At 38.8% G+C, this 25,865-nt stretch overlaps 1 protein-coding gene across 2 annotated transcripts in view; it reads right to left on the reverse strand.

Moving 5' to 3' along the window:
* Positions 1-1,332: 1,332 nt before the first annotated feature.
* Positions 1,333-25,865, reverse strand: part of Tmem135 (transmembrane protein 135) — a 180,781-nt gene continuing 156,248 nt past the window's right edge. For both annotated transcript variants that reach the window (XM_034516600.2, XM_076937588.1), the window contains 9 exons: positions 22,870-22,911; positions 16,934-17,080; positions 14,361-14,430; positions 12,034-12,201; positions 9,863-9,926; positions 8,917-8,993; positions 5,625-5,723; positions 4,778-4,845; positions 1,333-3,134 (listed from right to left, as the gene is read on the reverse strand). In XM_034516600.2, the coding sequence (XP_034372491.1) occupies positions 3,002-3,134; positions 4,778-4,845; positions 5,625-5,723; positions 8,917-8,993; positions 9,863-9,926; positions 12,034-12,201; positions 14,361-14,430; positions 16,934-17,080; positions 22,870-22,911 (868 nt within the window). In that variant the 3' untranslated portion in view covers positions 1,333-3,001. The remainder of the gene's footprint in view (positions 3,135-4,777; positions 4,846-5,624; positions 5,724-8,916; positions 8,994-9,862; positions 9,927-12,033; positions 12,202-14,360; positions 14,431-16,933; positions 17,081-22,869; positions 22,912-25,865) is intronic.

A 25,865-nucleotide genomic window follows, 5' to 3' on the forward strand; every position in this document is an offset into this window, starting at 1 on the left:
AGCAAGCAGAAAATGGGCAAAGGGGAGGCAGATGTCAGGGAAAGTGATTCTGAAGCTCCATGGTACAACATCTGCCTCGCACATAAAAACCCAGGCTTCAATCTTCAGCATCACACACACACACACACACACACACAAAGATAGTAAGGCTAAGAGGGAGGAGAAACAAGAGGAATGGGATAGGGGAGAAGAAAGATGAGGGAAGAGAAAGGAGGAGAGAGGGACATGGAAAGACAGAGAAAAGTGAAGAGAAGCAAACAGCAGGGAAGCAGACACAGAAAGAACATATCAAAGGGCCAGAGGACAACTTCAGGTCCGGGATGGATTCTTTCCTTCAGCTAGAAGCAACAGGCTTCAGTATTCATATCCATTGCAGCTGCACAAGCGATGCCCTCTCTGTCTTGCTGAAGTCTTAGTACATATGCTGTATCAAGGCCAAGATGCTGTCCACCTCTGATCTCAGAGACACTTGTAGTTTAGAGGTTACCTTTAAAAGCACTGAGCCAAACACAGCTTTTAGGAAAAAAGACAATGAGATCAGGTAGTGTTCAGAAGTGAATATCTCAATGAACTATTTGATGAAAAGATGGTAAGAACCAAAGAGACCCAAGATAATTGCTCAGTCTCAAACTTCCCAGTCTTTACTTGGGGCCACTTCTACAGTTTTACTAACACATGAAATGATCATTACACGACTGCTCCAAGTGCACTGCTTTTCACTCTGCACAAAGATACTGGGGAGACCAAAGGAGTGTCATCTATGATATTCCACTCTGGTAAATGCAGGCTGAGGATGTAATTTCTTCAGAATTTAAATGAACTGGAAAAGCAAAATGGAAATAAAAACCTGTTTTGGAATGGAGAGATCTATTTGCCCTTATTTATGATGACAGGCAGCTGTCAGTCAATACCTGGTTAGTTAGAGAAAGAAAGACACAGACTGTCTTTAGAAATAGCATGTTTTCTTCTTGTTTGCTTGAACAAGTACACTGTGCTCAAGAGTCTGAACTGTATTTCTCCATCTGTCACGGCAAGCCAGCGAGCTAGCCTTCGAGCTGTACATTCACTGCTGTATTCTGCTGCATGGTAGTTGTTTACTACATTTTACATAAAATAAAAACATGGGTGTAATTTGTTAAAAATACATCCTTATAGAAATGCATCTTTTTGACCAGCAAGATTTTACTAAACACCCTTTAGCACACTTTAATAGGGTTAATCATTATCACAGCCGTTTAACATCAATGAAAAGAATGACTTATGGCTTAAAATAGATTTTTAACCTGACAAGAAAAATACAACAGACATAAAATCTGAGAGGAGAAAATGAGGTCCAGGTAGCCAGGCGTTCTCAGTGCTTTAATACTTCATTTTCAAAAGTAAACACAGAACTAATCATCAGTTCAGTTCCAGTGAATAAAACCTAAAACTGCATTAATGAATCAGTGTTGAAGTCCAAAACCAAATTGAGCCTTCAACAGTATTACCAAGTAGGTAAGCCCACTCCAGAAGCTAATCACAATGCAGAATTCTGACCAAACTCACGTGGTTCTGTTACATGATGGCACTAGAGTCTGTCTCTCGGTAGGGATTCAATTTACCATAACAACCACGGATAGGATTACACAGAAATACAAGTGCTGATGCAACTGAATATGGGAGATAAGTATTTTTAATGTCTGGGTTAACAATTCCTGTCATAACACAAGTTCTACTGCGTAACTTACAACGGCCTGAAACCTTTTTAGCAACAAAATTATATATTTAAAGATAATTCCTATATATTACATTAACTAAACACATCACAACCACTTTAAACTTCTATATTAACTTAGAAAAGTACAACTTGCCCCAGAAAACCCAAGTGATCATGTTTCAGTCAGCTGTCCAAGACTACTTCTATTATCAGCACCGACTATCTGTTGTCCCTTAACTCCAGAGTGAACTGGTTAATGAACAGGAAGCAGGGGAACGGGAATCCAATTAGTGAGAGACAAACTCCCAACAATCACTACATTTTCACATTTTTAGTCACAAAACATCCCATTTAGGTGAGGCATTAGAGAGGGTACCAACTGTCAGACTGACCCAAAGCTCTTCTGTCCAATGGGATCTTAACCCTTTCTAAAACACCAATGGTATTCAAACCGAGCTACAAAGAGCCAAAGAGCATGGCCACTGTGGTGAAAATAAACACAATATGCCTACGGGAGGTATAAAGATTGGCTTTTAAGTTGTGTGCTTGACAATATTCAAGTGTGACACTCCTGGGAACACTGAGACATTTTCTTTACTGCAGCACATGTCAGTTTCCATTTGTTCCTAAGCTGCTACTATCATATAAGGTCACTAGGCTGCCAAACAGCCAATCTGGTTGCAAAGAGAGACAGGACTGTCAGCTGAACAAAAGAGCATGGGTACCACCATGACATTGGGCCAAATGGTATGAAACCCGTTTTTTATCCCTGAAATAAGAATGGCCACTTTCTCCACAATGCTCCACAGTAAAGCAGCATTGCCCACGGAGGTTTCTCCCCATCTCCAACACCCCATAGCTACAGAAATCCATTCAAAAGCATAAAAATCACGGACTGAATCCATGTACCCGTGATCCTTTGCAAATCATAAAGTGAAGAAATATTCTTAGTTTTGACCAAGAATTCTATTGGAATGAACTAAAGACATCTTTTAAAGTAATTTTTAAGTATACTCTTCTTATTATATTTCTACATAGATTATTCAATATTCTTTGTGGACATAATTTAATCAACAATATATCAATACTACATGATCCAGAATGAGATTCTGGCTACAGAGGAAGCTTAATTATTAAGCAACGCCTTTCTAAAAAGCTTCTGTATTTCTGATTGGTATGAAAAGAAAAAAAAAAGCATCTCTCATTGACATAACACTGAAGTTCAGCTTGGGCCCCTTCTGTGTTGAACATAATTAACTCTTCAGGAGAAAATGGTGAGACACAGTCAATAAGTTATAGTTATCTTCAGTAAAAGTCTATGGGCAGCTCCGGTGTGACAACTGTGTATCGTGGGTCTAGTCTGGGGATGAAGTTCTGAAATTCTCTAGATGCACCAGTACCAAACACGTCCAGGGCTTTTCGGTTCATTAGTGCAAACCTGTGGAAGAGAACACAGTACAGAAACCGGTAAAGACACTCATGAAAGAAATCAGGCAATTCCTCTGACTTGGCTTTCAGGAAATGCAACGTCAGGTTGGTTTGGCAAGGCAAAAGCCCTGGAACTCTGTAGCACAGGCACCCCAATGACCAAGGGTAACTGTCTAGGATTATGTTTTAAAAGGTAATCAATCCCCAGGGCAAAACCATTGCCTTTGATTAGTATTTTAAACACATCTAGAACCCTATACAGTAGATGGTTTCAAATGTAAAACTTGACTATGTATTTTTCTGATGAATTATATCACAGAATACTATTTAACACTTACCAACAATATGCAAATAGGTAATGATTAAAGAGCAAACAGCAGAAGAGAACTAATAAAACAGAGTAAACATTACCTTCATGGATAGGCAAGATGACTCAGTAGGTAAAGGCACTTGTTGCTAAGTCAGATATGACTTCCATTCCTAGAACCCAGATCATGGCAAAAGAAACCTGACTGACTCCCACAAGCCAATCTATAACCTTCGCTGCACACACACATGAACACAAACACACTAAAAAAGATGTAGTGATTAAAAACTATACCTTATATTAACAATCATCCAATCCTAAAGATAAAGCAGTTTTAGTTGGTGCACAGGATAGACTTTTAAGGTCTCACTTTTCAAAAAAAAAAATTCATTTATTTAATGTTTGTATGTATGTGTGTTTATTTATGTATTTATTTATTTATATTCTAAACGCAATCCCCTTGTCCCCCCCAGAGACCATCCCCCATCCTCTATCCCCTTCTCCTTTGATAGGGTAGCCCCCCAGTCAAACTTTGGATGGAGATTGGGGATTCTTATGAAGAGCTGGGGGAAGGATTGTAGGTCTCCCTTCTTATTCACAATCACTTCATTTCTGGAGAAGATAGTAGATTGAAATTGATTCCAAATCATATCTTCCAACTACAAGAATCATGAGTCAAGTGAACCTTTTTAGTATGTGTATCACTCAGAGTCAGGTAATCTCTCATAGCAACACAGAACAGAGTACAGCATATAGATTACTATTTCATTAAAAAACAAAATAAACCTAAGATTGTGAGAGTAAATATATTTCCCTTAGTAACAGTCACCAGAATTGAAGTCCAACTCTTTCAGCCTATTTCTATTAGGTCAAACTCTCCAAAAGAACTCAGTTAAGATTAATGGGGTTCCCTTGTCTGTCACCACTTTCAGCCGGCAGGAGACCTGGCCCTGGAGTCATGAAGGAGACTTGCACATACTAAGCAAATCTGCCATTGGCCTATATTCCCAACTTGAACTTGTTATTTATATAAAGAAGAGTTTAAAGATTCACAGATAAGATTAAATGCTGATTATCTAATTACTGACAAACTGGCAGTTAGCAAATAAGCACATTAATCTAGAATATTTAACGTCTAAAATATTATAAGGAAAAAGGTCAAATATTTAGTTTTAACTCAAAGTTTTCACTCAGATCTATTTCTTATTACGTTAGTCATATTGATTTACATATAACTAACTAATTTACCACTGAGAGAATATTCCCTCTGGGAACAAAGACATTTATAATATATTCATAAAGGTTATTAATTTGTTATAAACATTGAAATCAACTTGGTCACTTACCTGCCCTTGGTGAGCCTTAAAAGGAACTTCCAGTAAGATGGTCGCAAGTTCTGAACTTCCATAACAGCCTAAGATTATTCAATTGGATATTTATTTTAGTAAATACAAACACTGCAGTCTTAAGAAATATAGTAGTTCTTATCTCTATTCTTGTTGCTTGTTGTACTTTAAAAACTTTAGTGATGAAAAGAATTGCTTTTATGTTTAAGACTCTCAAGAATCTATCGTTGTCAATATGCTTTTAAGTAGACATGCTGCTTTTGAGATGATAATCAGTGAATATTCATCTTTATCAGGAAGCATGAGATGTTGCATTAGAGAGCTGATAATTTGACTTTACTGAGCTTCAAGCTGACACCATCATTGTGGGGAAAAGCAAGTAAAAGCTCCTCCTATGCCTAAACTCATCAATGGACTTTAATACAGAGACAGAAAAAAATCCAATGAAACACAGAGAGATGAGACTTGTTTCTCCTTCCCCTTCCTGAGGAATGAATGCTGGAGTGTCTCAGAGGGCACCCGTGCAGACTCTTAAGGTAGCTTTTCTCCAGGAAGGATTACATCAGGGTGCTCTCCCTGCAGTACAGGGCTATGAATTCACCCTTCCTTGTATTCTTTTTAGACATAAATATTGGTCTGCTCTTCAAGCAAGACCTAGCCCATTAACACGTTCAGTGCTTTGAGACATGCAAGCTCTTCTGCTGAGAAAACAAACCAGTAAGAAGGAAGCGTGACAAACAACAGTGTTGCTAGGCTTCGATTTCTCCCGATCTCCCCCACCCTTGTCACTGGCTTAATGTAAGGCAGAAATAGAAACGTCTGCTGTCTTCACAAGAGCTGTACTTACTGCATGGAAACAAATTGCTGTAGAGATGGAATAGATGATAGTATCTGCTTGAGGAAAATAGGGAACCTTTCCAGCCTCGATGCCCTTGAAATACATCGTCTGAAAATCAAGCATAAGGCAAGAGCTTAGATCATATTTAAAAATTGAGCAGTATTAAATCAGTAGTGAGTTCTGCAAGTACATTTTCTGCCTTTCCGAATCCTTTTATTTCCTCTACGTCTCAATCATTCACATCTTTCATGACAGTGGTCTCGGCTGGCCTTTCCTTCCATCATTCCTTCATGCCAAACTCCAGCTTTGAGCAGTGATGCTTTTGTGCGTGAAACTGAACAGTGCTTCATTTCTGTTGCATTGATGTCATTTATTCTTGGATGCTTTTGTAAATGCTTAAGTGCTTCTTCCCCTGTACTAGACTTGTTCATTCCTGATGTTAACTATGATGAGCACAGTGTTACGAGCAAGGAATTTAGAAGTGAACAAAATATAAGCCTAGTAGATACACACCCTGCACTCTGGGGAGAGCTGTGAGAGAGGCGTAACTACATGTGACATTTATATAAATGTCAAGCATGTATTATCTGTTCTTCAGATCTCCCAGGGAACAAAGGGAATTTGACCAAGGAGAACTTTTAAAAGATTTATTTGTAATGTTTCTCAAACTATCACACTTTAAAGCTCAAAATGGTGATAGACCAATAAATTTATGATACAATAAAATTAACTAGTAAATTAAATAAAAAAAACAAAACAGAATTGAACCAAAGTTTCACTGAGATTTAAAAAGCAAAACAGTGTCTCAAGTTGCTCTTAAAGTTCCCTAGTGCTGTGCTCTTAGTTACAACACCAGCTTGTCACAGGATGGCAGGAAAGCAGCAAGATGAGTACACTTCAACGCACACAAGACCAACAGCTATGTTAGAGGGGGACACAACACAAGGCACACACGCATGTACATGTGCACGCATGTGTGTGCGCACACATACACACACGCACACAGGCAAGCATGCAGGGAGCACAGAAAAGATATTGCCTATACATTCAGAATGGGAAATTCATGGCAACAGGTTTTCTGATATACAGAAAACTAAGGGAAAACTGGACAGCATGTGGGAAGAAATTTAAAGAGTCTGGAGTTCCCACTGGATGGAGGCTTCAAGAAGGTGTGGACAGTTCTCCAAGGACAGCAGATGGAATCCTCATCCTCTGGTGCTCTTCTGCAGCTATCACACTTGCAACATCCATGTACCTTGTTAAAATTTAACCCCCCCAAATTAATTTTTTAATTTGACATTAAAAAAATAAGACACACAACTGCTACCATACTCAAAGAGAAAAAGAAACAGAAGAAATGACAGGAAAAATACATTACATATGAATCAATCAGGAATATATATGGAAAAAGAAATACATGGGAAGGAATATGCATAAGTAATTGGGATATAGAAACCCTGTAGAGTACATACAGAGGCACAGCTTACTTAGAAAACAGGATGTGCAATCACTTTATTAATCATTGTTTCCAAAATAACATGAAAGGCAATTATTATAAGGTAGATATATTCATGTTGAAGAAAATATATGTAAATAGCATCATAGAGATAATAAATGGAAGTTATCTTCTAATCTTTTGATACTTGTGCTCCTAAATATCACACTAAACACATATACCGAACCACATTCTAAGTTAGTGAAGGGCCAGAGCCCTATTGTATGCATCATATGCTTGCTAGCTCCTACTGTAGTAATGGGAACACAGAATACATTTTATTCTTAAATTCCAAGAAAAAATTTATACAATGCAAAGTTTGCGTCTAAAATGCCCCACAAAGACCCAAATATTAACAGATTGTCCCCAAAATGCTGTTAGTGGGAGGAAGTGAAAGGGTTATGCAGCCAGCCCATGTGGAGACCTCCTTGGAGGTTACTGGAGGCAGTCCTTGGAAGAGGACACTAGGAAACTTCTCCTCCCTCCCCCTTCAGTCCATTCCCAGCTGTAAATAAAGTAAGAAGCTGTGCTCCACCTGTGCCCCACATGACATACAGCTAAAGGAATAGCTGGTTAGAACAGACTGAAGCCTACCACCCATGAGCCAGAATAACCTTTCTCTCTTCAAGTGTTATCTACCTCACATATCTGCCAGAGTGGTGGAAAGCTGGAAATGAAGTGGGATTTCCTATCAGTCACTAAATGCTGGTATAGCATTTTAACAAAAATTAACTTCAACCACAGAAAAATGGTTACCAGTACACCATTTAAATTCATTTCAAAGACACCTCAGATGATTAGTGCTTTCAATTTTCATTAAAGTGTCATCAGCACTCTGTACAGGCCAGTTTATTTTGCTAGAAACATCTATAAATTGATGAAACAAGAACAGAGAAGCATCCCACTGCTTGGCTGACATCTCAATACTAGTTTTACCCTATGTCAATGGATTTATTTGGCCTTGAGCTTCTGACCCCCTGCCTCTATCTCCTGGTGCTGGGATCCATGCTCATGCCTCTGCACCACGCTGTAACTCAATGAACTAGTGGGGCTGAGAGATGATCACTGACACCTGCTCAGACTGTGAGCCAGAGGAAGGAGCCTCAAGTTGGTCCTATCAACGCTCGAAGCTAACAAAAAGACAAGCAGACACTTCTGAACATGATACAATAGACACACACATGACACTCCTTTACCCACTCCTGGGAAAATAAAGGTTAAATGTAAGCTTTTGAACCTAGTTAATGGTTCACAGGAAAGACAGGAGAAACATCAAAGAAAGGAAGCGGAGAGGAGGGCGAGAACATCTAATGAAGGAGGAGGAAAGGGGGGTAACTATACAAATTAAAGCAGCCTTTGAATGGCCCAAAGAGAGGATGGCACAAACACGTAAGATATTTAGGGAAGATAAAATCTAATCACTCATGGGCTTTAAATAAAAAAAAAAAAAAAAAAAAAAAAAAAAGAGGTATTTTGGCCACACTTTGGCAGTACTATTGATTTTGTTTTAAGAAGCATTCGTCTTGAGTTTGCATAGGTGGAAAGACACAATACGGTATGTGGGGTGGCGGAGCAGAGGTGAAGTCACTGTCTAGATGCTGGTGCGTGCTCATGTGCATGGAGGACTGAGGACTGCTTACTATGTGTTTGTCTGTGTAAAGGAAATAAACCTAAGTAGAGATATGACTGTCAGAACTTAGCTGGAACCAGAGCTTAGTAGTAGTTTACTCTTACAACTGAAGCAGCTCCAGAGCACTGCAAATGCTGTGTGCTTGGGAACTTCTCAGGCATAAGATCTGTGCTTACCTCCACCAGCTTGGAAGCTAGGTACATGGAAATTGTTGTACTTTTGTAAAACATCATCGACACACCTGCCAAGAACCCTGAAATGACAACGAGAAGCTGATCAGATTGCAAATTTTCTCTTTGTGGTTAAGTCATCAGAATGTTAATTCTCTTAAATAGGAAAATATTCGCTTTCACATTGCCTTTAGTTAGGAAAAAACTCAGTAACAAGCCCACTGACACTAGAGTGGAGTAAGACATCATTATCCATGTTTCACAAGTAGAGCCAATAATCTTCAGGGTGGAGAACATACAGTGTGAGTTACTCATAACAAGAAACACTACTTAAAAAACTGTAGTGGTCTTGCCCAAGACTACTTTTAAACATAAACATAAAAGCCACTGGTATCAGTTCTTTCTTCAAAGGAAATACTCTCGTCTATTTTCATAACAGCTCCAACTATTTTCAGTGAGGTCAGTGTACTACTGTGCGTAGCATCACCTTTCTATACACGTAGAAAACTAGAGGCTGGGGCTGGAATCCTAGAGACTAAGCTAACTTAAGTACATGCATTTCACCCTAGAAAACAATCTTTCAATTTTTACTTTTATAAAATAATTAAGTGCCTTTTAACAATTTAAATATCATTTTCCAGTGGGGTAAAAATAGATTTTTAAAGAATCTTAACTGGACTTCAACTTAATAACTTTTAGATAATTGTCTAAACAAGTCTTTGGGTACTTTACAACACATCCTCTAAGATTTCTGGCAATTATGACAACCTGAGTTATTATACTGCCAACTCAGAATACCAGACAGCAAGTATAACTTCCCACACTGGTGGGTGCGTCAGCAGGGACTAGATTTACAATGCAGGAAGAAACAAAAACTGAGTGGCTTTGCAGGCTTGCACCTCATCCTGCCACCAATGCTACAACAATGAACACTCTTTTATTACTAACTTACCAGCCACAATAGCGTGCAGCTCATCATCCAGGTTCCTGATCCATCGGAGGAAACAACTTGTGCCCTATAGTAAGGAGGAAACACACGAGCTTAGTTACATTATTTCTGAGGAGAAAAAAAATGCATGAAAACAAAAACTGCACTGAGTGATTTTCTCAGCAACCTGATCCTGTGTGAGACAAGCCTGACCCCTGACTGGGAAGTCCACTTGCAGCCCTGGATACACTTACGGAAGATCACATGTCACAATGTTGCACTGCTTTTCAAAAGCCTGCCAATGAATGTACCTCTAAAGACAGGACCTGGAGGCAAGAGTCATTTCCATCTCAACAAAGCAAAGGAGCTGGAGAAATTACTCATCTGTCAAGTCAGGATACTGAACCCACAGATGCTGGTTCTCAGCAGTGGCAATGAAAGAAACAATTCACCTGCAGCAGACACAGACTACACTACGAGGAAGGTCATTCCTCAGCCAATATAAGGCAATGCTAGGCAAAAGTTCAGCTCTATAAAACGGAAGGAAGAGTGCTGGAAAATGGAGAAAAGGGGTACATTTAGAAGACATGTGTCCCTCATCTTCAGTCAGCCAGAGCAAGTCAACAGATTATGGCTTTTTAGCTAAAAATGGCTGCCGGGTGGCTTCCTATGGCTTGGGAGGTAACCCTTGCTTTGGTTTGTTCCTGTGCTTAGCAGGCCTGGCTATGTTGCCAGCATTTTCTACAACTTCTAAATTCAACCAGTCTTTCTGCCTCAGTCTTCAGAGTAGCTGTAACTAGAAGCACATGTTATTGTGCCAGTTTTTACGGTTCTTTTTTAAAATAATAAGAATTTTACATGGACAAAAATAAATCAAAAAATAATATTTATGCTTTAAAAATTCTATAAAATTGTACCTATGATGTGGTCAGATTTACTGGAACACAGCCATGCTCACATGGACACCTTGCTTACAACTGCCCTCTCACACAAAAACAGAGCTGAGTAGCTGAGACAGAAATCACACGGTCCAAAGATTAAAGTCTTCCCTCTTTGGCTTTCTAAAGAACAAGATGACTATAAAGCAAAATATAAACAATGGGATGTGCAGGTCTAACACTTCAAAGATAAATGCACAGCACAAAGGCGAAAAAGAAATTCAGTGTACAGTGCAATATTTTCACATTATATGTAAAGTGATAATACTATTTAATGTTGAGCTGATAAATAAAAAACAAATATTCTGAATGCTGAGGAGAACACTAAGTTACAACAATAAATATTAAATATATATTAGCAGGAACAATATGAAACCAATAAAAAAAATAAATGAACCAAAATATGGAGCAAGTAACAAGGAAGAAAATGGAATAGAAAATAACAAGAATTATAGAGACCTTGGATAGACCATACTGTACATAGCTGAAATGTAAATAATCTAGACAGCACCAATTAAATCATGGTGGTTCACATGCATAATCCCAAAACTTGGGAGACTGATGCAGGGTGAACTGTGGGAGTTCAAGGCCAATTTGGGTTACATATTAAGATCTTATCTCAATGTGGGAGGGAACCAGTTATATTTAGTCTGAGAGAGACCTAATTTTAAAGATGAAAATAAGGGAAATCCAAAAATTAAAAACATATTCATAAATCAACAAGAATTTAAATACACAAACTAAAATTTAGATAGCAAAACACTTCAGTGTAATGAGTAACATATTAGTGTCTCCACTAAACAGTAGCCCATTAGACAACACTATAATGTTCCGTGTAAAGGATGGTCTCTATACATGTGTTGAGGGTCTGGCTGACATATGGAGACATTATAGCACATACTACAAGTGATGGCAGAATAAGTAAGTGATGAGGACTCACTGCTTTACACAGCACAATGGAAACAGAGTAGACAACAGGGTAACACCCTGCCACTCATGGATCCCAAGAGAAGACCATCACGGCATAAGCCAAATCCTGCCATCTGCTGGAAAACTCACAAGTATACTAAAATGAGGAACCAAAGTGTAATGGGCACCACATCTCCTGGAAATGAAGTTACAGATGGTCATGACCTACCATGTGGAAACTGTAAACCCAATCGGGGTCTTCTGGAAGAGCAGTGCTCTTAACTGAAAAACAATTTCTCCACCCTGCCTTACTTACTTCTTACTTTCTTCTTTTTTGAATAAGCTTACCTTGTATATACTAACAAAAGATCCAAGAAAAGCACCCAGCTGGAAGTTTTCTTTGTTGTAAAAGAGAGACAGGAGCCGGGATGGTTCTGTAAACAGATGCCGAAATGCAGAGGGGATCCGGAGACAGCACTGGATCAAGTAGCCCACGCTGAACATTCTGATGAAACCCTAGAAACATTCAATCTCTTTACCTTCTTTTGACAATAATCACAGTGTTTTAGAAATACAAGCAGCATGGAAATTCCAAAAAAGCAGTGGACAAAGTCACTTTCCTTTGGAAATTTTCATAGAAAACTGTCTGATCATCAGTACAAGCATGGATCATTTCACTGTTTGTTTGGAGCTCTGGTTATATGTATTTTTTTAAGTAACCAAGTTAAAGAAATTTCCTAGAAGATGGGAACTCTGTCTAGGTAACTGCATGAAGCTAAACTGAGGAATGGATGCTCTGAATTGAAGGAACTGAGCTTGAAGACACTCAACACTGCCTTCCCACCCTCCTTGTCTTAGCCCCATGGGAATGGGGAAAGAGCTGGGACCTTGCCTAAGTGCCAAAATCTCAAGCTTGTATTCTCCAATTATAATTTTCTTTTTTAGAAAAACAAACAATTGAATTGCTACAAGAAAGTACAGATTGATTTTCCTAAAACCTGGTGAAATCATGGACATGAAATAGGTCAGTCATCTGTGAATTCCCATGAGTTAGCCTCAATGGATTTTTTTCAATACTACAACAGTCCTTTTATCTCTATAACATTATGCTAGTGACTCAGAAAGAGCAAACAGACTAATTTTTTCACACAGTTTCCAAAAGATAAAATCAATACACTTTTGAAAACCATTTATTACACCTTCATGTATTCAGGCAATATTTGCTGGCTATCTGTTATATACTGGGATTACAAGGCTGTGGGGGACATGGCAGGCAAGACCAAGTTCTTTGCCTTTGTGGAGCTTTACAATTTTATATGGAAAGAGAACCAAATGAGTAAAGTAATATAACAATTAAAAATTACAATGTGTTATAAAGGAAGTAATTGGCAACTAGAATAACTCATATTAGATTGGGTAGTAAAGAAAAACTACTGATGGCATGACATTTAAGTTGATACAAAAGAGAAGATGCTATCATGAAAACATATCCCACAGTTTGGACAAAAAGCACAAAGAGGTGGGCAGAAACAGAATCCTACAAAGACAGCTGAGAGCAGAGTGAGCTGAGAAGAATGTAATTAATGTGAATATCTACTCAGGTTGTAGCCTAACATAGTGTAATCAAAGCTCCACCATAATGAGATACATCTTGTTAAAACTGTAGTATTTTAGCCTTTAATCCCAGGACTCAGGAAGCAGAGGCAGAGGCAAGCAGATCTGTGTGTACAGAGTGAGTGCCCACACAGTCAGGGCTACAAGTAGTTTCATAGTGTAATCTCCTCTCCCATGTGTCTGTCTCTCCAAACAGTTTAGCATATTTCATCAACGGCTAACTCCTTAGCACTGGAACGCACTTCAAAGAGCCACTAGGTTTCTGACTTCCTTGTCAACTCTTGGTCTTTTTATTTCTTCTAGAAAATGCTCAGTGTCACCTCCCCACAGCCTGCCTGAACTCTCCCCATGAATATTCTCACTATGTTGTCAGACAGAATCTCCCTCTACAAGCCAGCATAGTGTGGTTTATTTGCTGTTGCCGCTTTGAAAACGAGGCAGGAAATCAAATCTGGACACTGCACAAGGAAAATGTACTCTACTGCTGTTACACCTAGACATGGCTCTAAGGAGTCTGAGAGGAGGTCAAAGTGGGGCAAATGCCACTATCAACACTTGGTATTCCACTTATAAGCAGTGATGTGGGACACTACCTAAGTCTCCATCATCATGCAGAGTACTGCACATCTGAGGTGTGTATGACTTCACTACCAACTAATCTCCCCCTTAAAAAAAAAAAATCAGACCTTGTAAGAAATAAGTGACTTTTTAAAAGCACTGGGATTGTGAGTGCCATTCAAAACTGAGGGACATGCAGCAGATGGTGCCACCAGACCCAGACACTCTTTCCAGGGCTAGTGATGAGAGACAAATCAGGAGGCAAGAAGTGTAATTTTGAAAAATTACCCAAGTTCCCTAGAGAATAGGGCATTTGTGTGAATGTACACAGTTAACTCCTTTAATGCTGATCATAAGCACACTCTAGTAATCTGAATCAAATACAAACAGCAGCAGAATGAATGTAGACTTTTCTATTTACTTAGACATTACTTCAGAAACATTACTTGGGTATAAAGCAGCAACTGTTGACAAAACTTAGGGAGACACCTTTGTAGACTCACTTTAATGCAATAGGAGATGCAGTTGTCTTCATAATGCTTGCAGCATCTGTGCCTTGGTCCATGTTTGCATCTGAAGTCAGAGCAGAGAGACAACACTATAATTAAAGTATGTGTGCATATGTATGCATCTCTGGGTGTGCCTGTGCATGCACGTATGTACATTATGCATGAGTGTGTTTTGAACCTACTTAAAATTTTCTCACCAGTAAAGGAGAAAAAGATCCTACTTTCCCCCCTAAATAGTTATGGCTTTTTTTATGACCTACAGAAGCAGAGCTAAGAGTGTTGTTTTGATTTTGTCACTAACACTTTGTACAAAACATGTGATCGAAGTTCAAATGATATTCTGCGGAATAGGAAGATAATACTGGCAATTATTTGTGACTGAGTATGAAAAATATGGCTACACTGTCGATACACACCACCAAATTTTCGGAGCTTTAAATCTCTTGTTACAGAGTATGATGATCATAAATCATTCGTGAAGTCAGTACTTAAACAAAATCATAATGAGAATGTGTTCAGGTTATAGGAATTTATACTTAATTATATTTGAGAGGAAACATCTGGAAAAGAAACCTGATAAAGTGTCAGAATTCAAAATTCAGTTATTAAAATAAATATGGAAATAGGAATCATGTGGGAACTCAAAGGTTATTTGTAATTTAACTGTAAACCACTTACAGTCTGGAGTTTCATATAAACATTCCTGCCAGGACTACTGTTCGTGTGGTGGGACACCGACTCTATGACCCCTCACTCACCCTTGGCATAAAAATGTAAGGCAACGAACATGCATCTCAACATCACTTGTTTTCGTTGAAGAGCTCAAGTTCCAAAGTCAGCAGTCACTATAACTTCTTCCCGGCTATTTAACTGTTTCTGCCGAGGAGGGAACACTTAAGCTTTTCCCTGGGTGCAACAGCAGCTTGTAGCATAGCGTTCTGGCTCTGTCCTTCTCCAAACGTGTGCTAACTCTTTAGCAAGACCTCTCAGAAACCAATTTTTTCACTGCAGCTGGATTACACAGGCAGCTTCTCCTGGCCAAACATGACAGCACCAGCTCACTCTGAGCTAAGCCTTATGTCATGGGAATGGTATGGCATATCTGGCCATGTGGAGATGCTGAGTGACTAAAGCTGGAAGCTTGAGCAGAGGTGAGCTACAGAAGTCGGCCTCCCTTGTGCAAACTGTCGCAGGTCAGGTTTCACTACCAGAACCACTTCACCAGCAAAGTTAGGTACCAAAGTCATCAGTACTGTCACGTGGGCTTTCCTTGGTCACCCGAATGGATTCCACTGTCCTAGGATGCTACTTTCATACTTTTAGTGTTGCTTCCACATAATACTCAAACAGTTTTACCTGAGTGGACTGAGTGCAGCTACTCAGGCAAGGCCTGCCATGACTGAACCAGCACTGGCCTTCACGAGCCATCACTTCATCCACTCATGTTCTCCTCTGACTACTCTCAGTTACTGCCATTAAGGGAACTACACTGTCCTTCACTCAGGTAACCCAGCCCTATTTTTGAATTTGCTTGAGTTCACTGCCACAACTGTCTCTGCCCTTTACACTTTCTTTGATCCTGTCTTCTGTTTGAAGTTTAGACTAATAGGAAGACAAAAAAAAAAAAAAAAAAAAAAAAAAAAGGAAGGAAGGAAGGAGAGCAAAAATGGAAAAAAATTAATTTGGGGTGGGGTGGGCTAGGTGGTTTGCAGAGGGGAATCCAGGAAGAGGGATAGCATTTGAAATTTAAATAAATAAAATAACCCATAAAAAAATTTTAAAAAAAGAGAGAGAAGAATGAATTTGGCCAAACGTGATTATCACCTGTGCCTACACAGTCTAACAGGCAGTGCTACAAGTGCCAACCCCAGGTGATGACAAGGATTTTGTGAAGAATGCTATTTTAATCATTTTTGCAAAAACACAGAGCTGATAGTCTTTGGAAAAATGATAAAAACAGCAAGCAGGCTCTCTGACTTCCTATATATGATCCCATTCCTCGCAATGTTGCCTAGTCATTCTGTTCAAACACCACAGCCATGACTGCCTCATGGGCTGATGGCATAACTTCAAAGTATTAAATTTAGTTTATTAAATGTCTACGGTAACATAAAAATGAACATTCAGAATGTATACTATTTTTCTGTATAATATACAAATAAATATTTCACCCCAGAGCCCAATATATTGTCACTGCTGGAAAACTCCCTTTACTTGAAGCCTGCCTTTACTCCTGTGTCATCTTGGTTCTCTCAGCAATCGTTCTCTTTCTCATAGTCTACACAGCCACTGAGCACACGCCAGTGTCTCCGAACTCCTCCCTTTACAGCCTCTTTAACTCTGCCCAGAAGGGACAGAAAATGGTTCCGATTCCACGCACTCTATTTTAAAGCCAGTGACAAAGAATAAGCAACACCCCCTTGCCATCCTGTGCATTCTATAAACTCTAGGTATCGTCATTGCTGGGAACAAAAGAGTAACATCATTTCCTGAAGAGAAAAACAGAGACCTTAGCGTGCACAGTGACACGAGACAGACATAAGTGAAACACGGGACAGAACACTCACATGGAGTCCACGAGAGTCCGAACCAGAGAGATTACACTCATTGCTCTCGGGGCTCCCTTGTGCTTCTCCCTCTTCTGGTCCACTTTTGCATATGCTGTCTCTGGCGAGTAAGAGTGTGTGGGAATTTCTTCCTTCCCTACGATAAACCTGAAGGGCAGAGCACACAGCGTTAGTCATTTTAGCCCCTCAGGAAAAACAGATGATTAAATATGAATACAGTACAAATTCTTAGTTAAAATAGTTATTCTTACAACTTAAAATAAATTAACATTATACTCTAAAAAAGAATTTACTTGACATGATGATATTTTAAATCAAATTAATCAACTACAATATACTACAGGACTTCTACGAGGCAATCTTTAACCCAGGACACTTTTTAAAAGCATTACATGCTTTAAATTTTTTCAAGAGAAGCAGGTTAGTCTGATCTACAGATCAATCATAATTATAATTTCTCATAATCAATCATAATATAGTTTCTCATTCAAAGTGAAACTAAGTTTACACCAGATGGCTGTTAGGTCCAAACAGTTAGGCCAAAACATTTGGGATTTGTGCCCCCAAACCCCAAAATGACAGGCTCAACTGGGGCTGGATTCTGACCATGTAAACAGAGAGATTGCTAGTGGACAAACAAACGCTTAGAGGGGCATTCCTCAGATGCTTGTGAAGCAATGACCTCTGTCTGTCAGGAAGAGAGACTACTTCCCTTTTCTTCCCTACACTCCAGCAATGGTGTGTCTAGCTCCCTATCAGGACTTACCTGTAACACAAATCAAAGGTCCTGCCTCTCCCGAATGCAAACTTTCCCCACTGCTACTCTAAACTACCAGGCTGTTTCTGCTTACAGACTCCCTCTGCCAGCTACCTGCTCCTTTTAAAACCAAGGCTTTTCCACCTTATGCTATTCTCTCTAATCTCAGGAGAAAGCCATTGCAGCATTGAAATTCCCCATAAGTCTTTCTTTCACTTAACTGAGTAATTGGATTCTGTGGTTTCACTGTGCCCTTGATATATCGACATGTTTACTGATAAGCAGTGGTGTTAGTTGAGTTACTTGTACTTGAAAGGACTTTAGGTCCCCAGGAAAACAGTGGTAACTATAAGATAGAAACATCCAAAAATACCTATCCTCATATTTCCTTAGAAAATTTAAACTCTGTTATTGCTATTATTATGTCAATCAACTTAATTTTCTTTGGAAAAATCAAACACATATAGGAGATGACCATTTGTCAAAACAGTGCAGTTGCAAATGTTCCTGCCATCAGATAACACCTGGAAACGGAGCTGTCTCAGAAGTTTCACAGCTGTTTCTGACTACACCGTAAGAGTCATTGCTGATAAAAAGAATAGCTGAACTTTCCAAAGGAAACTCAACCTTTTTAACTTTCAGAAAATCGATTCATATCTAGTGTATCAGCTCAAAGAGAGGATCAATAATTCTTCACTAATATTCCAGGATTGAGACTGGTGTAAACAAAATAAGAAAACTTCAGTATTTGGAAAAGAAAACCAAAATGCTGTTACAACTAACCATTGACCCATCCTGTCCTGGAGAGCTCAGTCAAACTTTAGCTTTCCCAATCAAACTGGGTTTGCAAAGGGCTTTTCTGACATCACATGGTAGCTGAGAGCCCTGGGTGCCGTTACTACAAAAGAGACTGCTCATTATTTGTGTTTGTGTCTGGAAAGTTTAAGACCTGCACTCAATTCTATATAAGCAACCAGATAAAACTAGAAAATCTCTCTCATGCTTTTTGGAACTTGTTGCTCTTTTGGCCAGTGCTGATGAACTCACAGTACAGGCAATTCCTTGAAGAAACTGTCCTTGCCTCTATGTACATGACTGAGTGGCCCTTTATCTGTGGACTCATAGCCCCACGAATTGCAACACTGTAAGTACTGTTTCAAAAGTATGTATTCCTGGCTAAACAGTGGGGACTGTAAAACTATGTCCATCTTCTTTGTTATCACATGATAATGTCTAGCATAGGTCTGTGACACCATGAAAATGAATGAATGAATGAATGGCTATAGTAATATAGCATGTGTTCTAAGTACCTATTATATGGCAGGTAAAGTGCCAAAAAGCATTTTATAAATGTTATGTGGTTTGATCCCACAGTAGTATTACAGGTACTGTATTTCCCATGAGTTAGAATAAGGGACAACCCTGTGTACAAAAGTCACATAGTGAGCAACCCCTAATAGAAAGCTGTCTGTCTAGAGCAGTGATTCTCAACCTGTTGCTCATAATTCCTTTGGGGTCACATATCAGATATCCTGCATATCAAATATTTACTTGCAATCCATAACAGCAGCAAAATTACAGTTATGAAATAGAATGAAATAATTTTATGGTTGGGGGTCACCATGAGACTTATTAAAGGGTCGCAGCATTAGAAAAGTTGAGAGCTACTGCTGTGGAATCTGATGTAATCCCTGAGCCATGCCCCTTTAACACCTGCACTGGCTCTTTTCAAAGGGTCCTGCCCCCTTGCCTCTACCTACTCCAGTGCCTTTCTACTCCTATCTGCATTAAAAGATAATTTCTCCTTAAAATTGCCAGAGGAAGTTTCCTAAAGTGTAGATCAGAACTTGATATTCTCACCAGCAGAGAACTCGCCAGCTTACAGCCTCCTGAGTTGAGTGCAAACTCTAAGTGTAACATGTGACCAGATTGCTCTTAACTTCAATGGGCTAAGAGATTTGCAGGTAAACCAGCTGTTGCTGTGCTGTTGTCTGCATCATTCTTTCCTCCGTGTTTGTTAAACAATCCTCTTCTGCCTTTCAAAAGTCCCGCTTCTTCCTTCTGTACTGCCAACCGTTCTCCTTTCATGGGTGGGAGAGTCATCAGGGAAATGATGACTTAGCACTTAATTTGCTCTATTACAGAAGTTGGCTTCTTCTTCTTCTTCTTCTTTTTTTTTTTTTTTTAAGCTTCTAAGTATTGTTTGCAGTTTTCCTGCCTTATTCTCTGCCTTTATTCCTATTCACAACTTGGAAAGCAAAAGTGTTAGTTCTGGCTGAGATATGCAACTGAAAACTCTGGTCCCTCCTTTGTAATATCAGCACAGTTTTAAGTAATATTGTCCTCTCCACAGCCTCTGAAGGTAGAAATATATCTGACTCATTCATCGGTGCATTCTTGACACAGTACACATCTGGAGACAAAGTAAAAGCATAACCAAATAAATACTGAATGATATCTTTATAGCTCATGTACTCTTTAAGAAGTGGGATGCATTAAAGCATAGGTGCTGAGTAAAGTTTTATGTTCTAAAGCTTTTTGCTTGACTCTAACCAGGAGACATTAAACTCGGTTGCTTTATGAATGGTTATAGTAGATGAAGGAGACTTGTCCTCTAAAAAAACAGTGTGTTCATGATAGAGTGATTATAATCTATTGAGGATTGGCACTTTGTTTAAGCCTGATGGTGACTGCATCTATGTGGATCCATCTAAGTTCTGGAGTGGCTAGCACCCTCAAACTGGTCAGGCACTGAACACTCTTTTCTCATCAAATTTACCACTGCAACCAGGAAGTCATACTTGCTAAGTGTGGCCACCACAGGTACTTTTCTGTTCCCTCCCTTTTGTAATTAATGTTGAATGTTGAATATTTTGACAAGCTATAAACTCAATGTATGTGTCTGTAACAACAATCAGACAGGTGTCAATAGGGAGATGCAGAACAGAAATCAATACCAGGTAACACTTTAGGAAACTCTAAGAACAACATACATCAACTCACTTTTCTTTGACAATGAAACCTAACATTTAAACAGAATCTAGCTTTTGGTATTAGAATTATGTGCCATCTTTAATTATCTAAGAGTAATCAATGGGCAATGCATGCAATATAAAATAAAGTTCACCCTGTTTAGTAGAAGGGCATGTACCATATAAATTCTGTAGACACCATATGAAAACTAAATAATATTAACTCAGTATTTATTTGGTTATGCTTTTACTTTGTCTCCAGATGTGTACTGTGTCAAGAATGCACAGATGAATGAGTCAGATATATTTCTGCCTTCAGAGGCTGTGGAGAGGACAGTATTACTTAAAACTGTGCTGATATTACAAAGGAGGGACCGGATTTTTTGGTTGTGTATCTCAGCCAGAACTAGCACTGTTGCTTTCCAAGTTGTGGATAGGAATAAAGGCAGAGAATAAGGCAGGAACCTGCCACACACTTCACTGATGCCTTCCCATCTATGAAGGAGAACAGCTGACAGGACAGAAGGAAGACGGAAGACTTGTGAAAGGCAGAAAAATCTGCAATGCTTAACAACTTTGTTTAACAAGAATTCCTATAACAATGAACATTTTTCTAGAATATTGTCCTATAACACAGAAAAAGTTAAGCACAAGCATTCCAAACTAAGCCCTGATTCAAAGTGCACAAGACAGAGAGATAAAACACTATCTGAAATATCTCAAGGTTTTCCAAGGATTAGGTTGGAATCTTAGGAAAATGAGGCAAGGTGATCTCTTAAGGAAATCATCTTTTGGTTTTGTTATTAACAAAGTATTAAAAAGCATGCTTTATCATCATTTAAGGACAGAGGAAAAAAGGTTTTCTCATATATCTCTTAATGAAAAACGAAAACTAAAACATTTGACATGCACCATGGCTTCAGACGTCTAGTTATCAAAGTTTTAATAACACAACTTTTCTTCCCCTCCTCCCCGCACCTCCCCACCACCCCTGGGGATTGTACCAAGGGCCTCACACATTCCAGGCAGGTACTCCACCACTAAACCCTGAAAATCTGACAATCACAGTTTCCTGCCTGCTATCCCATCTGTAGGTAAATGCCAACCTCCTTGGCACACTCAGCTTTCAGTGCTACGCTGGGAGTCAGGTTGTAAGAGATGGAAAACATAGTTTACTGGTCTTCACCTTCTTCCATTTAACTTGTAGTTTCTCTCTTGAGTCTTCCCATTATCCCACAAATCACAGTACTTATCTTCCTACCTCTAGCTCTCTGTCATTCAATGTCCCAAATACTACTGTTGGACTTACCTTTTGAAATCACTATTAACCATCTCCCTTAGACACCATTAGGTGTCTACTACCCATTTATCAAGTCAAAACCAGTCTCTCCCTACCTTAACCCTTCAGTCTTCAACACTCTGACACCATCTGCCAAAACTAACATTATACTCCCCAGCAGACATTTTGATTCAGCTTTATGAACAGTGCCCGTCTTCATTTTTCCTTATCTAAAGCTATGCCTCAAATTTACAAGATAGAGAGCTTGTGATCTGAATGTTTACAAGTGTGAGCCCTGCACTAAAGCACCTTATGTGCAAGCTCCTCAGAATAACCATATAAGATGTTGACTCTAACCCTGAGGCATGCCCTAACTTTTCTCTCTGATACTTGCAATGAATGCCATGCTACCAAACTTTACTAGGTAAGTATTCCATGGACACTGAAAAATAAGTAACTCTTCTGACACAAAATGAGAAAATGTGGGATTTGGATTTAGTATATACAGTGAGATATTAGTGGAACATTCCATTAAACACATGACAAATGTTGCAGAGTGGCTGCAAAAAAATGTCTATTTTGTTAAGATGTTTTGAGTTATAAAATCCAATAATGGTGATAACTACATTTACACAGTATATAATAGGCCAATTACTATGTTAATAGAGGAGGTGAAAAATCAAACACTCTAAGAACCCTTAAGACCTATTGTGCTTGATGGGCCATTAAGTCCCACCCATAACTCAACTTAGTCTAAGAAATTACTTAATGAACTATCCACAAATGCAAAGAAATAGTATTGTGACTTTCATAACTACTGTCAGATTAAAAACTAAATTTATAAATCTTTATTGGAATTATATACACTCAATATTTTTAGAAGGTTGACTTGCAACTTCTCTCAACACAATGACAGAACGTTACTTACCTAAGTGCAGAAAATGTAAAGCCTTTTAAGCCATCTTTGCACCTAAAACAAAAATTTGCAATCATAAAATGACATGTTTTAGAATATAAAATAGTATATAAACTAACATTCCTTCCTAAAAATGATTTAAAGTGTGAAAATTTTTGGTAATGGCATAAGCAATTAAAAAATACAGCAAGTCACCTTACACAAAGCAACTAGTATACTACAGATTTCCTCTGGCATAGGAATACAACTTGGGGCTCAGTCCTCAGAGCTGGGGTAAGGGAGACTTAAGTCAATCTTCTAAGAGTTCCATGTGGATCTAAAATAAGGCTAAGACACTCTTCATTGCTCCTGATCCCTGGGACCTGATTCCCTATGAAGAAGAGCAACACATCCACTCTCTGAGTATCTCACACATGGCAGTTCCTGGCTCATGAATTCAGTGGGCGTGGTATAACAAGAGGCTGAACAGGCACAGAAAGGCTTCAAGTTCATTGCAAAATCCACAAAGCCTCTGGTTAAGGCCAAGCAGGAGAGATAACATGGGACAGGCACAGATGGAGACTGGGAAGAGGAGAAGAATCAAAGTAGTTTTTCTTGAATATTTATCATTGCTGTGCAGTTTGGGTGCTTCAGTCATTTTTTCATTTGATAACAACACAACCCTAGAGGTAGGCTTGTGTGCATTTGTACTTTCATGGAGGCTCAAGACCTGCAACAACCTTACCTCATAGAGGTCACAGGACTAATGGACTAATAGGATGCAGGATCCCACGTGCGTAGGGGTAGTGGCAGTGATAATCTGAATAATAAAGCATTTCTTCCCTCCTGTCCTTCTGCTAACTATATTGTCTTTAGCTGGGGAAGATGCAGATTATGTAGTAATTAAGATTCTCAGATTAACAATAAATATTTAAAATAGACTTAAAGACATTAGAAATACTCAGAAGCCCTTTCTGCAAAAAAGTTATAGCCACAAGGAACCTTTAATATAATTAGTCATAAAGGGATTTGGGGTAAAATATCTTGAAAAAAAAAAACTATAAAGATTAGTGACAAAATGACAGCCTTATTAGACTTGAATTTAAAAAGTGCATCTTCAAATGTAAGTGCTGTTTGTCACTTGCATGACAAGAGATAAAGAAAATATACGAAACAACTGCCTTACTTTTAAAGTATATCTTATTGTATGTGACCTATAATCTTAGGAATATGTAAGCCACAAGAAGACATTTTAAAATATTTAAGGCTCATGCCAGTTAAGCAGTGTGACTGACTTAGTGGTCATGTTGATAGTGGGAAATGTAACCAAAAGTTTACATTTAGGTATTATATAATATATATATCTACATAGAATGTACATGAAGGCAAAGAAATTTATAAATTGAAGTAAAAGTGTGCTTGGGAAAATTACATTACTTAAACTTATCTTTTTCCATCAGAAGAAAGTGTTTCCCAGCAATTTAAAACCCATAATCTGGATTGGTGGAGTAGAGAAGGAGTGGGCAAGTGGTCTACTGACTAGGAAAGAGAAAGCAGTAGATCAATTAAAAGATTACGTACATCTGGGAACAAATGTTGGCCTTGGATGTTATTGTTAAAAGATGTCCATTTGTCTTTGTGCGGTGTTGAATAGTTAAAAGATTCTGACAACTCGGTCTAGTCAGCAGGCATATTTGTGGCCCTGCACAATACATTTAATTGCAGACCAAACATCAAAAAGTAGCTTTCAAGCTTTAATAAAGGGGGCGTATACAAATGACTGCAGTTTCATTATGATGGGAGTCTGGCTCTTCAGTAGAGCCCTGTGGGAAGCACTTCATATTGATAGTCTTAACATGGATTCAAAGGGGGATATTTTTTTTTCTCATTCATGTGTCTAAGGTTTGTTAAGGTAACTGAGGGTCAAAAGAACAATAAAGTAATTATTCTGCAAGAAGAATCTTTAAAATGTGGCTCCACATTTTGACATTGAGTGTATTGTGCAGGTATTAACTGCGAAACATTACTGAAATCTATGTGAAATGTGCAAGGCGTGATATAAAGATTTCAACAAGGCACACCCACTAGAAAGTTCTTCACTTTCCTATGACCTTGGTGATTACAATGAAAATCAAATCAAGTCTCCATTTAAGTATTCATCACATATTGGGTATCTATCATATGGAGGAACTGGATTAGGTTCCATTAGAATTCATGGACACAAGAGCATCACATTCTCATCTGACATGCAGCTTGCAGGAGAGATCCAACAAAAGTCTAAGACCCAGAGTAATTGCTGTGGGGATATAAAAGCCCTACAAGTCAGGAGAGGGAGAATTTGGGTTTTCCTTTTTTATATATATAATTGGTCAAATAGTCTCTTTAAGAAGGCAAAGGATGTTAATCAGTTCTAAACTTTAAGGAATTGAGGGAGGGGATTTCAATGTGAAGCAACAAGTGCACAGCTGTACTGCGTGCACACAGCAGAGAGAACAGACCACTGAAGTTGCTAGAACTGAGGAGAAGACGTGAGTGACACAACGGTAGGAAATATGGCCATGGAAAGCAAGGGGAGTTTCTACCATGCAGAGAAGTGCCTTTGGGCAAGGGAAGGACTTCGGAGGAATCTCAGTAGAGGAAGATCTGTCTTAAGTTATATGAGAAGTATTTTGGCTGCTGAGTGGAAAACAGACAATAGGAAAGCAGAGTTAGAAGCTGGTGGGAAAGATGACGGTGGCTGGAAGGGAAAGGAGAAGAATGTGAATGTATGACAAAGGTAAGCAGTCAAAATTTCTTAATAGTTTGATTGTGGAGTAAACAAGAGAGAATTCTGTACCTACTGACAGAACAGATCTGGGTTAAAGCAAAGAGAACACAATGACCATTCACTGACATGAAAAACTGTATAGGACTCAAGGAGAAAATGAACTTTGTTTTGGAAATTTAAGTGTGAGATGTGCCTGAGCTGAATATCAGTTAGTAAAGGACCATGGAAAACAACTGGTTCATTTTTACACAGTACATAAACA

The sequence above is a fragment of the Arvicanthis niloticus genome, chromosome 1 (genome assembly GCF_011762505.2).
Source record: "Arvicanthis niloticus isolate mArvNil1 chromosome 1, mArvNil1.pat.X, whole genome shotgun sequence".
NCBI lineage: Eukaryota > Metazoa > Chordata > Mammalia > Rodentia > Muridae > Arvicanthis > Arvicanthis niloticus.